At 36.4% G+C, this 12880-nt stretch overlaps 1 protein-coding gene across 5 annotated transcripts in view; it reads left to right on the forward strand.

Moving 5' to 3' along the window:
- Positions 1 to 12405, forward strand: part of RAP1GDS1 (Rap1 GTPase-GDP dissociation stimulator 1) — a 167587-nt gene extending 155182 nt beyond the window's left edge. For all 5 annotated transcript variants that reach the window (XM_060654592.3, XM_060654591.3, XM_060654593.3 and 2 more), the window contains 2 exons: positions 6323 to 6451; positions 10495 to 12405. In XM_060654592.3, the coding sequence (XP_060510575.1) occupies positions 6323 to 6451; positions 10495 to 10622 (257 nt within the window). In that variant the 3' untranslated portion in view covers positions 10623 to 12405. The remainder of the gene's footprint in view (positions 1 to 6322; positions 6452 to 10494) is intronic.
- The last annotated feature ends 475 nt before the right edge of the window (positions 12406 to 12880 follow it).

Raw genomic sequence — 12880 nt, forward strand, 5'->3', positions numbered from 1 at the left:
GTCAAAGAGGTTGCTGTCTCCTTTCTCCTCTAGGATTTTGATGGTTTCCTGTCTTACATTTAGGTCTTTCATCCATTTTGAGTTTATTTTTGTGTATGGTGTAAGAAAGTGGTCCAGGTTCATACTTCTGCATGTTGCTGTCCAGTTTTCCCAGCACCACTTGCTGAAGAGACTGTCTTTATTCCATTGGATATTCTTTCCTGCTTTGTCAAAGATTAGTTGGCCATATGTTTGTGGGTCCATTTCTGGGCTCTCTGTTCTCTTCCATTGATCTAAATGTCTGTTTTTGCGCCAATACCATACTGTCTTGATGATTACAGCTTTGTAATATATCTTGATGTCCAGGATTGTGATGCCTCCAGCTCTGGTTTGCTTTTTCAGGATTGCTTTGGCAATTCGGGTCTTTTCTGGTTCCATACAAGTTTTAGGATTGTTTGTTCTAGCTCTGTAAAGAATGCTGGTGTTATTTTGATAGGGATTGCCTTGAATATGTAGATTGCTTTGGGGTAGTATCGACATGTAAACAATATTTGTTCTTCCAATCCGTGAGCGTGAACAAAAGTAATATTTGTTTTTCCATTTTTTTGTGTGTCATCTTCAATTTCTTTCATAAGCTTTCTCTAGTTTTCAGTGTATAGATTGTTCCCCTCTTAGTCTCATTCCTAGGTATTTTATGGGTTTTCGTGCAATTGTAAATGGGATCGTTTCCTTGATTTCTCTTTCTGTTGCTTCATTATTGGTGTATAGTAAAGCAACCAATTTCTGTGCATTGATTTTATATCTTGTGACTTTGCTGGATTCGTAGATCAGTCCTAGCAGTTTTTGGTGGAATCTTTTGGGTTTTCCATATAGAGTATCATTTCGTCTACAAAGAGTGAAAGTTTGACTTCCTCCTTGTTCATTTGGATGCCTTTTATTCCTTTGTGTTGTCTGATTGCTATGTTAAATAACAGTGGTGAGCGTGGACATCCCTGCCTTCTTCCTAATCTTAGGGGGAAATGCTCAATTTTTTGCCATTGAGGATGATACTAGCAGTGGTCTTTTATATATGGCTTATGTAGTCTTGAGGTATGATCCTTCTGTCCCTACTTTCTTGAGGGCTTTTCTCAAGAAAGAATGCTTTATTTTGTCAAATGCTTTCTCTGAATCTATTGAGAGAATCAGGTGGTTCTTGTCCTTTATTTTATTAATGTGATGTATGATGTTGAGTGATTTGTGGATATTGAACCAGCCCTGCATCCCAGGTATAAATCCCACTTGATCATGGTGAGTGATTCCTTTAATGTATTGTTGGATCTGATTGGCTAGTATCTTGTTGAGAATTGTTGCATTCATGTTCATCAAGGAAATTGATCTGTAGTTCTTTTCTAGAGTGGTCTTTACTTGGTTTTAGAATCAAAGTAATGCTGGCCTCATAGAATGAGTTTGGAAGTTTTCCTGCTATTTCTGTTTTTTTGGAACAGCTTCAAAAGAATAGGTGTTAACACCTCTTTATGTGTTCAGTAAAATTCCCCTGGATAGCCATCTGGCCCTGGACTCTTGTTTTTTGGGAGGTTTTTGATTACTAATTCAATTTCTGTAGTGGATATGGGTCTGTTCATATTTTCTATTTCTTCCTTTTTCAGTTTTGGTAGTTTGTATGTTTCTAGGAATTTGTCCATTTCTTCCAGATTGCCCAATTTATTGGCATATAATTTCTCATAATACTCTCTTACTATTACTCATATTTCTGCAGTGCTGGTTGTGATCTTCCCTCTTTCATTCTTGATTTTATTTATTTGGGTTCTTTCCTTTTTCTTTTTGATCATACTGGCTAGGGGGTTATCAATTTTGTTAATTCTTTCAAAGAACCAGCTCTTGGTTTCATTGATCTGTCCTACTATTTTTTTTTTTAATTTTGATACCATTGATTTGTGCTCTAATCTTTATTATTTCCCATCTTCTGCTGGCTTGGGGTTTTATTTGCTGTTCTTTCTCCAGCTCTTCAAGGTGCAAGGTTAAGTTGTGTATCTGAGACCTTTCTTCCTTCTTTAGGAAGGCCTGGATTACCATATACTTCCCTCTTATGACTGCCTTTGCAGTTTGGGGCTGTGGTGTTATCATTTTCATTGGCTTCCATGTACTTTTTAGTTTCCTCTTTAGCTTTTTGGCTAACTCATTCATTCTTTAGTAGGATGTTCTTCAGTTTCCAAGTATTCATGGTCTTTCCAAAATTTTTCTTGTGATTGATTTCTAGTTTCACAGTGTTCTGGTCTGAAAATATGCATGGTATCATCTGGATCTTTTTGTACTTGTTGAGGGCTGATTTGTGTCCCTGTATGTGATCTATTCTGGAGAATGTTCCATGTGCTCTAGAGAAGAATGTGTATTCTGCTGCTTCAGGATAAGTCCGGTCCAGTGTGTCATTGTTTCCTTATTGATTTTCTGCTTAGATGATCTGTCCGTTGTTGTAAGTGAAGTATTGTAGTCCTCTACTATTATGGTATTATTTCAGTGAGTTTCTTTATGTTTCCGATTAGTTGATTTATATATTTTGGTGCCATTTATTTATGTTGGGGCATAAATGTTTACAATTGTTAGATCTTCGTGGTGAGTAGATCCCTTAATTATGATATAATGCCCTTCTTCATCTCTAGTTACACTCTATTTTAAAACCTAATTTGTCTGATATAAGTATGGGTACTCCAGCTTTCTTTTGATGACTGTTAGCATGATAGATGGTTCTCCATCCCCTTACTTTCAATCTGAAGGTGTTCTTATGTCTAAAATGGGTCTCTCATAAACAGCATATAGATGGATCTTATTTTCTTATCCATTCTATTACCCTATCTCTTTTTATTGGAGTGTTTAGTCCTTTTACATTTAGGGTGAGTACTGAAAGATATGAACGTATTACCATTGTATTGCCTCTAGAGTTGGAGTTTCTGGTGGTATTCTCTGGTCCTTTCTAGTCTTTGTTGCTTTTGGTCGTTTTTGTTTTATTTTATCTTTTCTCCCCTCAGAGAGTCCCTCTTAAAATTTCTTGCAGGGCTGGTTTAGTGGTCACAAACTCCTTTAGTTTTTGTTTGTCTGGGAAACTCTCTCTCCTTCTATTTTGAATGACAGTCTTGCTGGATAAAGAATTCTTGGCTGCATAATTTTCTGATTCAGCATGTTGAATATATCCTGCCATTCCTTTATGACCTGCCAAGTTTCTGTTGATAGGTCTGTTGCAAACCTGAGCTGTTTGCCCCATATAGGGTTAAGGAGTTTTTTCCCCTTGCTGCTTTCATCATTCTTTTCTTGTCTGTGTATTTTATAAATTTGACTCTGATTGCCTTGTTGATGGTTGGTTTTTGTTGAATCTAATGGGAGTTCTCTGTGCTTCCTAGATTTTGATGTCTTTTTTTCCCCCAGGTTAGGAATGTTTTCTGCTATGATTTGCTCACATAAACCTTCTACGCATTTTTATCTCTCTTCAGTTTCTAGGGCCCCTATGATTCGGATGTTATTCCTTTTTAATCCATCACTGAGTTCTCTAATTCTTATAGTGTGCTTTTTTGCCTTATTTCCCTCTTTTTTCTGCTTCATTATTCTCCATAAGTTTGTCTTCTATATTGCTAGCTTGCTGCTCTGCTACATCCATTCTTGCCACTGTGACATCCATTCGAGATTGCATCTCAGTTACTGCATTTTTAATCTTGTCCTGACTAGATTTTACTTCTTTTATCTCCGCAGGAAACAATTCTATGCTTTTTTCAACCCCAGCTAGTATTCCTGATTCTAAATTCTGGTTCAGACATCTTGCTTGTATCTGTGTTAAGTCCCTGGCTGTCATTTCTTCGTGTTCTTTCTTTTGGGGTGAATTCCTTTGTTTCATCATTTTGGAGGAAGAAAAAGAATAAAAACATACACACAAATCAAGTAAAGGAAGCTAGGTCCTAGATGTATTTTGGTGTGGTTTGTTGAAAATAGCTTGGTAAAATAGAGAAGGGAAAATAAAGAAAAGGAAAAAAAAGAAAACATTCAAAAATGTATACAATAACATAGGACAAAATGAAGTAGACTACAAAAAATAATAAAAATATCGTCAAAAATTTTTAAAAATCTTTTTTATAAAACAAAATAAAAATAATTTTTTTCTCTTTCTCTATTCATGAATAAGAAAAGACAAAATATGAATAGATGGACCAGTCAACAGAATGAAATTACATCTAGTTTCCCCTAGAAGTCAAACTGTGAAGCATTTTATAGTCCATACACTAAGTAGGGGGAGAAATTTGTGGTCATCCTCTAGGGCTTGGTTGGCACAATTGGATGGGGCTTGGTGTAATGGCTCCATTCTCCACTAGGTGTCGCTGCTTAGCTTACTGGGGTGGATTGGTGTGGTGTGCATATGCGTGTATACACTTGTGCAGGGGAATCACCCAGCTTGCCAGGTTCTAGCATCAGAGCTGTGCTCTTTCCAACTGGCTGTCAAGCATCCCTCCTTTGTCTCCAGCTTCCATCCACTTCCGCTTCTTCACTGTCCACCACCAAGCCATTAGCCTGCTAAGCAGCACCTCCCTCCCAAATTTTATCTCAGATGTTTCTGTGTTTCCAAACCCCTCACTTCTAATGGCCCTGCGGCTTGAACCCACTCTGACCCTCTAGGGGAGGGTGTCACCAAGCAATGGCTGGGTGCCGGCCGGCAGGCCAGAAATGCTCCCACAAGCACACCACTTCAGAGACTGTGTCCGGGTGCCAGCCCACCCCAGAAAAATTTTGCATGATGGTGTAACAGCAGCGATCCAGGGACTAAGGGAAATCATAACACATATCTGGCTCCAGGCTTCACTGCACCCTAGCATCCTTTTTCCAACACCAGCAAACTTGTCTATAATCTAGGGTCCACTGGGACTTTTGCCTGTGGGGAGGTTTCACGGCCTCTACCAAATGTCCTCCTGGCAGGGGAACTGCTTCTCCCCGTGTGGCCCAAGGACCCTTCAGACCTCACTGTCTGCTTCTAGGGATTCATCCTTCCCACCAGAGCCCCACCAGGTATCAAGCTGTGGAGTTCCAACTCTGTGCTCCCCTATTTATAGAGTCTTAATGGTATTGAAACCCTCTCCTTTTTCCCTTTATTGTTCAGTTCTTTGTGGGTATTTCCACTCTTTCTCTTTCTTTCTAGAGGCTTTTGGGGGGAGTGCTTTTCCTGTACTTTTCCCCCCTGTCTTCACCCTGTCTCTGCAAACAAAAACAGCTCCCTACCCTCCATGACTTCTTTCTCCCCCAGTTCACCTCTCTGCACTGCTTACCTGCTGAGTTCTGTGGCTCTAGTTATGCAGATTGTTGTGTTAGTCCTCAGCTCAATTTTCTAGGTGTGCAAAATGGTTTGGTGCTGATTGAGCTTCATTTCAGGGATGAAAGAAGCAGAGAATTTCCATGCTCCTCTGCCATTATGACACCTCCCTCTTTGCTCATTTTCTAATTTTTAACTATTGAGTTGAAAATTTTTTATATATTCCAAAAGTTTTATAGTTTTACATTTTCTACTTACGTCTATAATCCATTTTGAGTTAATATCTGTACAGGGTGTGTGGTTTAGGTCAATGTTTCTTGCAGAGGCTATCTTGCCTTCCCTGAATTGATATTGTACCTTTGTCAAAAATCACTCTGGGTCTATTTCTGGGGTTCTCTGTTAAATTCTCTGTCTCTCCACCAAGACCACATTGCTTTGATAACTGTGCTATATAGTGAGCCTTAATATCAGGTAGAAAATTCCCCCCACTTTATTACTTCTTTATCAAGATTCTAGGGCCTGTGGCTTTCCATATAAATTTTAGTATAAACTTAGCGATTTTCTACAGAAAATCTGCTGGTATTTTGATAGGAGTTGCACTAAGAGACTTCATTTCTTAAAGATACATACCTAAATACATATGAAAGAAGCCATGTCATTTTTAGGATTTTCTCCAAAATAATTTGGGATCGGTGAAAGTAGGTGAATGAATCTAGAGCTAGATGAACATGTTTGGACATAATAGTAATGTATCACTATGTATTCTTTTCTACTTTTGTATGTGTTTAACATTTTCCAAAATAAAGATTTTTAATTGCCTCAAAAGGAATATTGTAAAGCTAAATTTTAAGCTTAAACTCCTGAAATATCTGAATTCTTAACTCTATTTTTTAAATAAGGTCTAAATTTAATATTCTATCTCTCAGTCATTGTTATTTAATTTAATCAGTCCCTTTTGGAGGGTTTTATGTGGTCAGTTTCTAGAAAGGGAATCGATGTTTAGCCACATTGCACCAGGCTCGTAAACAGTGGTCATAACTGATACTTTGTTTCATATTCTAGGCACTGCTGAGAAAGATCTAGAAAGTGCTAAACTTGTACAGATTTTACACAGACTGCTAGCAGATGAGAGAAGTGCTCCTGAAATCAAATACAATTCCATGGTCCTGATTTGTGCTCTCATGGGATCTGGTAAATATTTCTTCTATCATTTTACATCTATCAACATATGGTTGACATTAAATATAGAATAGTCGTAAATGGTGGCTTTGGATTTTAAGAACATTAGAAATTAGTTTATGGAGGATATAGGATTACTTGAAAATATTTCAAAAAGATTAAAATGAAAGTATCATATAGCAAATAGTCAAAAATCAGTGTTAAAAAAATAATACCTGTTTCATCAACTCAAATATTTCATATAAAGAACAAGTTCTGATTTTGTGTATCATGATATTAGCTAAGGGATTTGGTCAAGAAATCATAGGCATATCTTGGTATATGTTCCATGGACACTGAAAAGAGTGTATATCCTGTTTATTGGGTGGAGTGTTCTTTAAAATGTCAGATCCTTTTGGTTGATGGTAGTGGAATTGAGTTTGCTATATTATTTTGATATTCTAATTGTTCTGTCTGTTGTTGAGATAGGGGTGTTGAAATCTCCAAAAATAATGGTGGATTTATCTATTTCTCCTTTTAATTCTGTCAATTTTTGCTTCCCATATTATTTAGCTCTTTTGGTAGATACACACACCTTTAGGATTACTGTGTCTTCCTGGTGGATTGACATTTCTATCGTTATGTAATGTTCCTCTCCATCTCTGGTAATTTTTTGGCTTTGAAGTCTACTTTATCTGATATTAATATAGCTACTTCTACTTTCTTTTGAATAACATTCACGGGATCTTTTCCCACCCTTTTAGTTTCCATCTGCTTTATCATTATATTTGAAGTACAGTGTATTGTTAGGTTATGTGCTTTAATCTACTCTGTCAGTCTCTTTTAATTGTGTATTTAGTCCATTTACATTTATGTAATGACTGATGTTATGGCTTATGTCTGCAGTTTAATTTTTTTTATTTTCTGTTTGTTTCTCATTCATGGCTTCTTGTTGATTGCTTGAACATTTAGTTTCATTACCCTCTCTCATTTATAATTATCTAAGATATTCCTCTTATATATTTACAACAGCATTTAGACATTGTTACAACTTTTGTTTTCAACCTTCAAATATAATTCAGAAAACTCAAGAGAAAGAAAGTCTGTTCTATTTATTTACATCTTTGCTATATGTGTTGTTTTCCTTCTTTATGTTCCAAGGTTCCTTTTCTTTTTTTTAAAAACATTTTCCTTCTATTTAGAGAAACTACTTTAGCCATTCTTTTGGGTTAAGTCTACTAGTGACAAATTTTCTTTGTTTTCTGTTATTTTAGAATGTCTTCATTTCCCCTTTTTGTGAAAAATATTTTCTCTGGGTATAGAATTCTGGGTTGACAGTTCTTTTCTCTCAACACTTGAAAAATGTGCCACTTTCTTCTGGCCTCCATAGTTTAAGAAAAATTCAGCCTTCGTGTTATTTTTTTCCCTTGTTGGTAAGGTGTCATTTCAAGGGTTGGGGTTTTTTTTGGGGGGGGGGGGGAGGGGTCTTTAATATTCAAGTTTGACCATGATGTGTTTTGGCATGGATTTTTTTGGGGTTTATTCTGTTTCAAGTTTTCTCACCTTCATGGTAGGCTTATGTCTTTTGCTAAACTTGTAAAGTTTTTTTAACCATATTTCTTCAGGTACTTTTTCATTCCTACCCTATTTCTCCTTTCCTTCCAGGTCTCTAGTGGCAGGAACGTGAGATCTTTAGTTATATCCCACAAGCCCCTGAATATTTCATTAAATTTTTCCCAGATTTTTATCTCTCTTGTTCAAATTGGGTAATTTCTGTTGTTGTTAAAGTTCACTGATTTCTTTTATCCCCTCCATTCTACTCCACTCTGATTCAAAATTATCCAGTAAGTTTTTATTTCAAGTACTATAGTTTTGGGTCCTATAATTCCCATTTGGTAGTTCTTTATGTCTTGTTCCCTTGCAGAGACTCTGCTATTGAGATTATTATATACATAAAGTTTACCATTATAACCATTTTTAAATGTACAGTGTATTGGCAGAGTAGTACATTCACACTGTTATACAACCATCACCACCATTGTTTTTCCCAAACTAAAACCCAGTACTCGTTAAAATATGTCACCAATCACCCATCCCCCAGCTTTTGGCATCTACCATTCTGTCTTCTGTCTCTGAGAATTTTATTACTCTAGGTACCTTACATAAGTGGAATCATGCAGTGTTTTGTTTTTGTTTTTTTTGGTCTGGCTTATTTCACTTAGCATAATGTCTCCAAGCTCACCCATGTTGTAACCTGTGTCAGAATTTCATTCTTCTTAAGGCTGAATAATTTTCCATTGTATACATGTATTACATTTTGTTTATTCATTCATCCATCAATGGACATTTGGGTTATTTACACCTTTGGGCTATTGTAAATAATGCCACTATGAAAACGCTGGTGCACTAATATCTTTTTCAGGCCCTGCTTTTAGTTATTTTGGGTATATACACAGAAATGGAATTGCTAAATCATACAGTAATGCCAAGTTTAATTTTGGGGGAAACCATCACCCACAGGGGCTGCACCATATTACATTCCTACAAGCAATGCACATGGGTTTCAATTTCTCTACATTCTACCATTTATTGTTTTGTTTTTTCTATAATAGCCATCCTGAGGAGTCTGAGGTGGTATCAAATTGTGCTTTTGATTTGCATTTCCTTAACAATTAGTGACATTGGGGATCTTTTCATGTGTTCATTACCCATTTGTTTTTCTTCTTTGGGGCATGTCTATTCAAGTCCTTTGCCCATTTTTTAATAGGGTCATTTTGTGTTGAGTTGAAAAGGTTCTTTGTATGTTTAGGATATTAATCTTTTATTGGATATATCATTTGCAAATGTTTTCTTCCATTCTGTGGGTTGCCTTTTCACTCTATTGGTAGTATACTTTGGTACACAGAAGTTCCTAATTTTGATGAAGTCCAGTATATCTGTTTTTCCTTTTGTTGCCTGTGTTTTTTCATGCATATCCAAGGTCATCCTTGCTAAGTCCAATGTCATTTCCCTTTCTATTTTAAGTCTTAACAGTTTTAGTTCTTAAATTTAACTTTTGTATATAAGGGCTTGTGGCTCTCCAATTTTACCAGCACCATTTGTTGAAAAAACTGTCCTTTCATCATTGAATGGTCTTGACATCTTTGTCAAAAATATTTTGTCTACATATATGAGGGTTTATTTCTGGGATCTCTGCTTTATTCTGTTGGGGTGTGGGTGTGTATATGGCAACCTATCTATATGATATAAAGACAGCACCACACTGATTTATTATAGATTTATAACAGGTTTTAAATTAGAAAGTGTGAGACCTCAAACTTTGTTCTTTTTTGAGATTGTTTTAGATATTGAGAGTCCTTTGAAATTCCATCTGTATTTTAGGATGTGTTTTTCTATTTCTATTAAAAACATTATTTACAATAAGACCTCGTCTTTTTAATGTAAATATATCAATTTAAGGAATGCTGATTACATTAAACTTACTAGACCTTAGTCTTCTCATTTGCAGTCTCAAAGTCTTAAGAAGAGCCTTGTATTTTCCTGTAATTGAGGTTAAATAGAGCAAGAAAGCCAGAAAGAGGATGATCAGGAATAAAAAAGGGAAGCCTGTTGACACAGAAATTTGTTGAAGGGATGTGAAGTACAACCTATTCATTTGCCACAAAATTAATTTGAAACAGATCTGAGATTTTTTTTAAGTCATCGACTTCATATTTGAACTGATGATAGAGTCAAGGGGTATATAACTGAAACTTGAGATCATACAATGAGCTGTGTTTCATTATAACTCATTACCCTAATCAAACTTAGACTATAGAACTTGACATTTATCTATGTATAAATATGGCAAGTAAAGTTCCTTTGATTTTTTTATAACACATCTATAAAGAAGACATTTTTAGGCTACTGCTGTGCCCACTTGTCTTTAAAAGTGTCTTAGCATTTCTAGGCTACTACAGTTTTTTCAAAATATTATCTAAATAAACATTTTGGGTATATGTATTGGATAGACTGTATAGTAAGATTAGAACAGTTTAATAGAAGCATCTCTGTTATCTTGTTTTTTTGTCTTCCAGAATCTCTACACAAGGAAGTCCAGGATTTGGCCTTTCTAGATGTTGTATCCAAACTTCGCAGTCATGAGAACAAAAGTGTTGCCCAACAGGCCTCTCTCACAGAGCAGAGACTTACTGTGGAAAGCTGAGAACTGCCCTTCCCTGACACACAGCATCATCCCACCTCTGATTTCCCTTGTCCTCCCATCCAGCTGCCTCTTCTGCTTCATTTTCTTCCATATCACTTGTGCATGCGTGTAATGTTCCCGTACCAATTGAAGAACTGCTGTAGGTACCTGCCCAATAAGATTTCTAAACCCATAGTTAGTGTGAACATGAATTTGTCAAAAACAAGTCTCCACCCCATAACTGTTCTCTTGTATTCCTGTTGCTTGAGCTACATTAAGTAGAATGTGCATGTTGTAGTCCTATGATGATGTAAACTTGGTACTACATAATGACTTGCTCCTCACACTTGGTAAACTACATAATAATGTACTGGTAAATTAGAAACAAACAAGAATGCAGCAGGATCTGTCTAGCTTATTAAAGATGGAATTGAATAGTAAAAATAGCTCCATTTTTTGGTGCTTGGGAAGCACAGTGACCAAAAAACTGTATGGCTGCTCATTCATTAGTCTTACTTACTAATGTCAAACCATGGTACCTAGAGTTAAATAAAATCCAGTGCTCTCACTCTTTACCCTATGGTTTCTCCTTCTTCTTAACTATGTAGACTCTTGAAATTGCCACAAACTTGGCAAGACTTCCCTGAGGTTTTTAAATTTCATATTTAATTGGCTATCATCAGTAGCCTGATATTGAAAACATTTGTGGTTTTCAGCATGAAACTAAGGGGCTGAAGAATCTATTTTACACTAAGTACATCTTTTTTTTTTCTCTATATTTTAGAATCTGATATAGTTTGACCTCAGCACTTCTTCTATCAATTAATCAGCGTCGTCCAACACTTGTCTTTAAAAGTCACTTGGCATTTGTTTTCACCTAAGGAAATTGAGTATAGTTCATTGGAGGGTAGTTCTTTTGGGCGGTTTTTTGGTTTTTCTTGGCTGTTTTTCATCATTCAGCTTGAAAGTAAGACATTTCCCCTGTTATAATCCTTTTAAACCTTCTAGTAAAACTAGCAGGACATAGGAAACATGATTAAGAAAATAGAAGTAGCAGTACATAGAATAAAAGATTAAGAAAGAAGTTTGTCTATACTAAAGAAAGGAAGCAGGTTATAAAAGCCATAGTAGCCAGTCCAGTTCATTCTGCAGATGGCCTCATACCAAGTAGCTGTTAGAGTGTCCCACCTCCATTTGCCACAGAGAACTGCAATAGATCTTAAAGCTATCAGAAAAGGTGACAACGCCAAGACCCAAGAGATGAGAAGACCCTCTTGGCGAAATATAGTGTATTCTTCACTGCCACTACTACCACCAAATGGGTTTTTAGAACTTTGAAACACAATCTTTGTAAATCAAAAGATCCTTGTGACATACCTGTCTTGTCCCCATGCACAAGTTTGACAAATACTGGCTGAAAGGTACGATGATGGGCTCCAATATGGAAGGACTGCAGGACAGTAGAATGGGCTGCCCGGGGTGACAGAAGCTCTTTCCTGTCCAATGGGAGATGCTGCACATATCTATGGAGTGATTGAAGTTGGACTTTTGACTCAGAAACAGTTATAATTCAAGAAAATTAAAACCTCAGTGGAGGTAAAGAAACTTTGTTCCCTTTGATGTCCAGAAAAGGAACGATTATTGTGAGTGCTTATGCTACACTTACTGTAAGAATGATCTTGTTTATTGTCTTCTTCTGGGCTGGATAGTGGACTATATTTTATTATAGGTTTTGAAAAACATCTGTAATGTTGAATAGGCTATCCATATTAATAACTAAATAAATAAATAGTATATCAAACTATTATGGCATCATTTGGTTTGTTTGTATATTTTACTTCTATTTTCAGCTCCTAGAACAGTAATTGCTCATTGTTGGTGCTAAGTATTTGTTGATGAATTCCCATTTACATAGAGAAATTGAGATTTAGGTGTTTTTGTCTGGCTTCCAAGAATATCTTTTATAGGATCTATCCCTATTGAAAAGCATCATATAGAAAACCTCAAGTCAGAGGCATCCAAAAGTTACAGATTTAAGAGAAGCTATCATCTGGGCCACCTACCAGCAATCAATTGATACACTAGGAATTCCCATCTGCAGCAAAACAAAGTACATTTCTAATCACCAGTCTTTCTACAGCGAGACCAGAAGGCTGTGCCCTTATGATAACAGAGGTCCACCAAACTGGGTGACGTGCTGCTCTGCCAGGGCAGGAGGTGGGAGTCTACAGACAATACTATACCATATATCCTGCTACTTCATCTTAGTTCTAGAGGCC

This window comes from Panthera onca, chromosome B1 (genome assembly GCF_046562875.1).
Source record: "Panthera onca isolate mPanOnc1 chromosome B1, mPanOnc1 haplotype 2, whole genome shotgun sequence".
Classification (NCBI taxonomy): Eukaryota; Metazoa; Chordata; class Mammalia; order Carnivora; family Felidae; genus Panthera; species Panthera onca.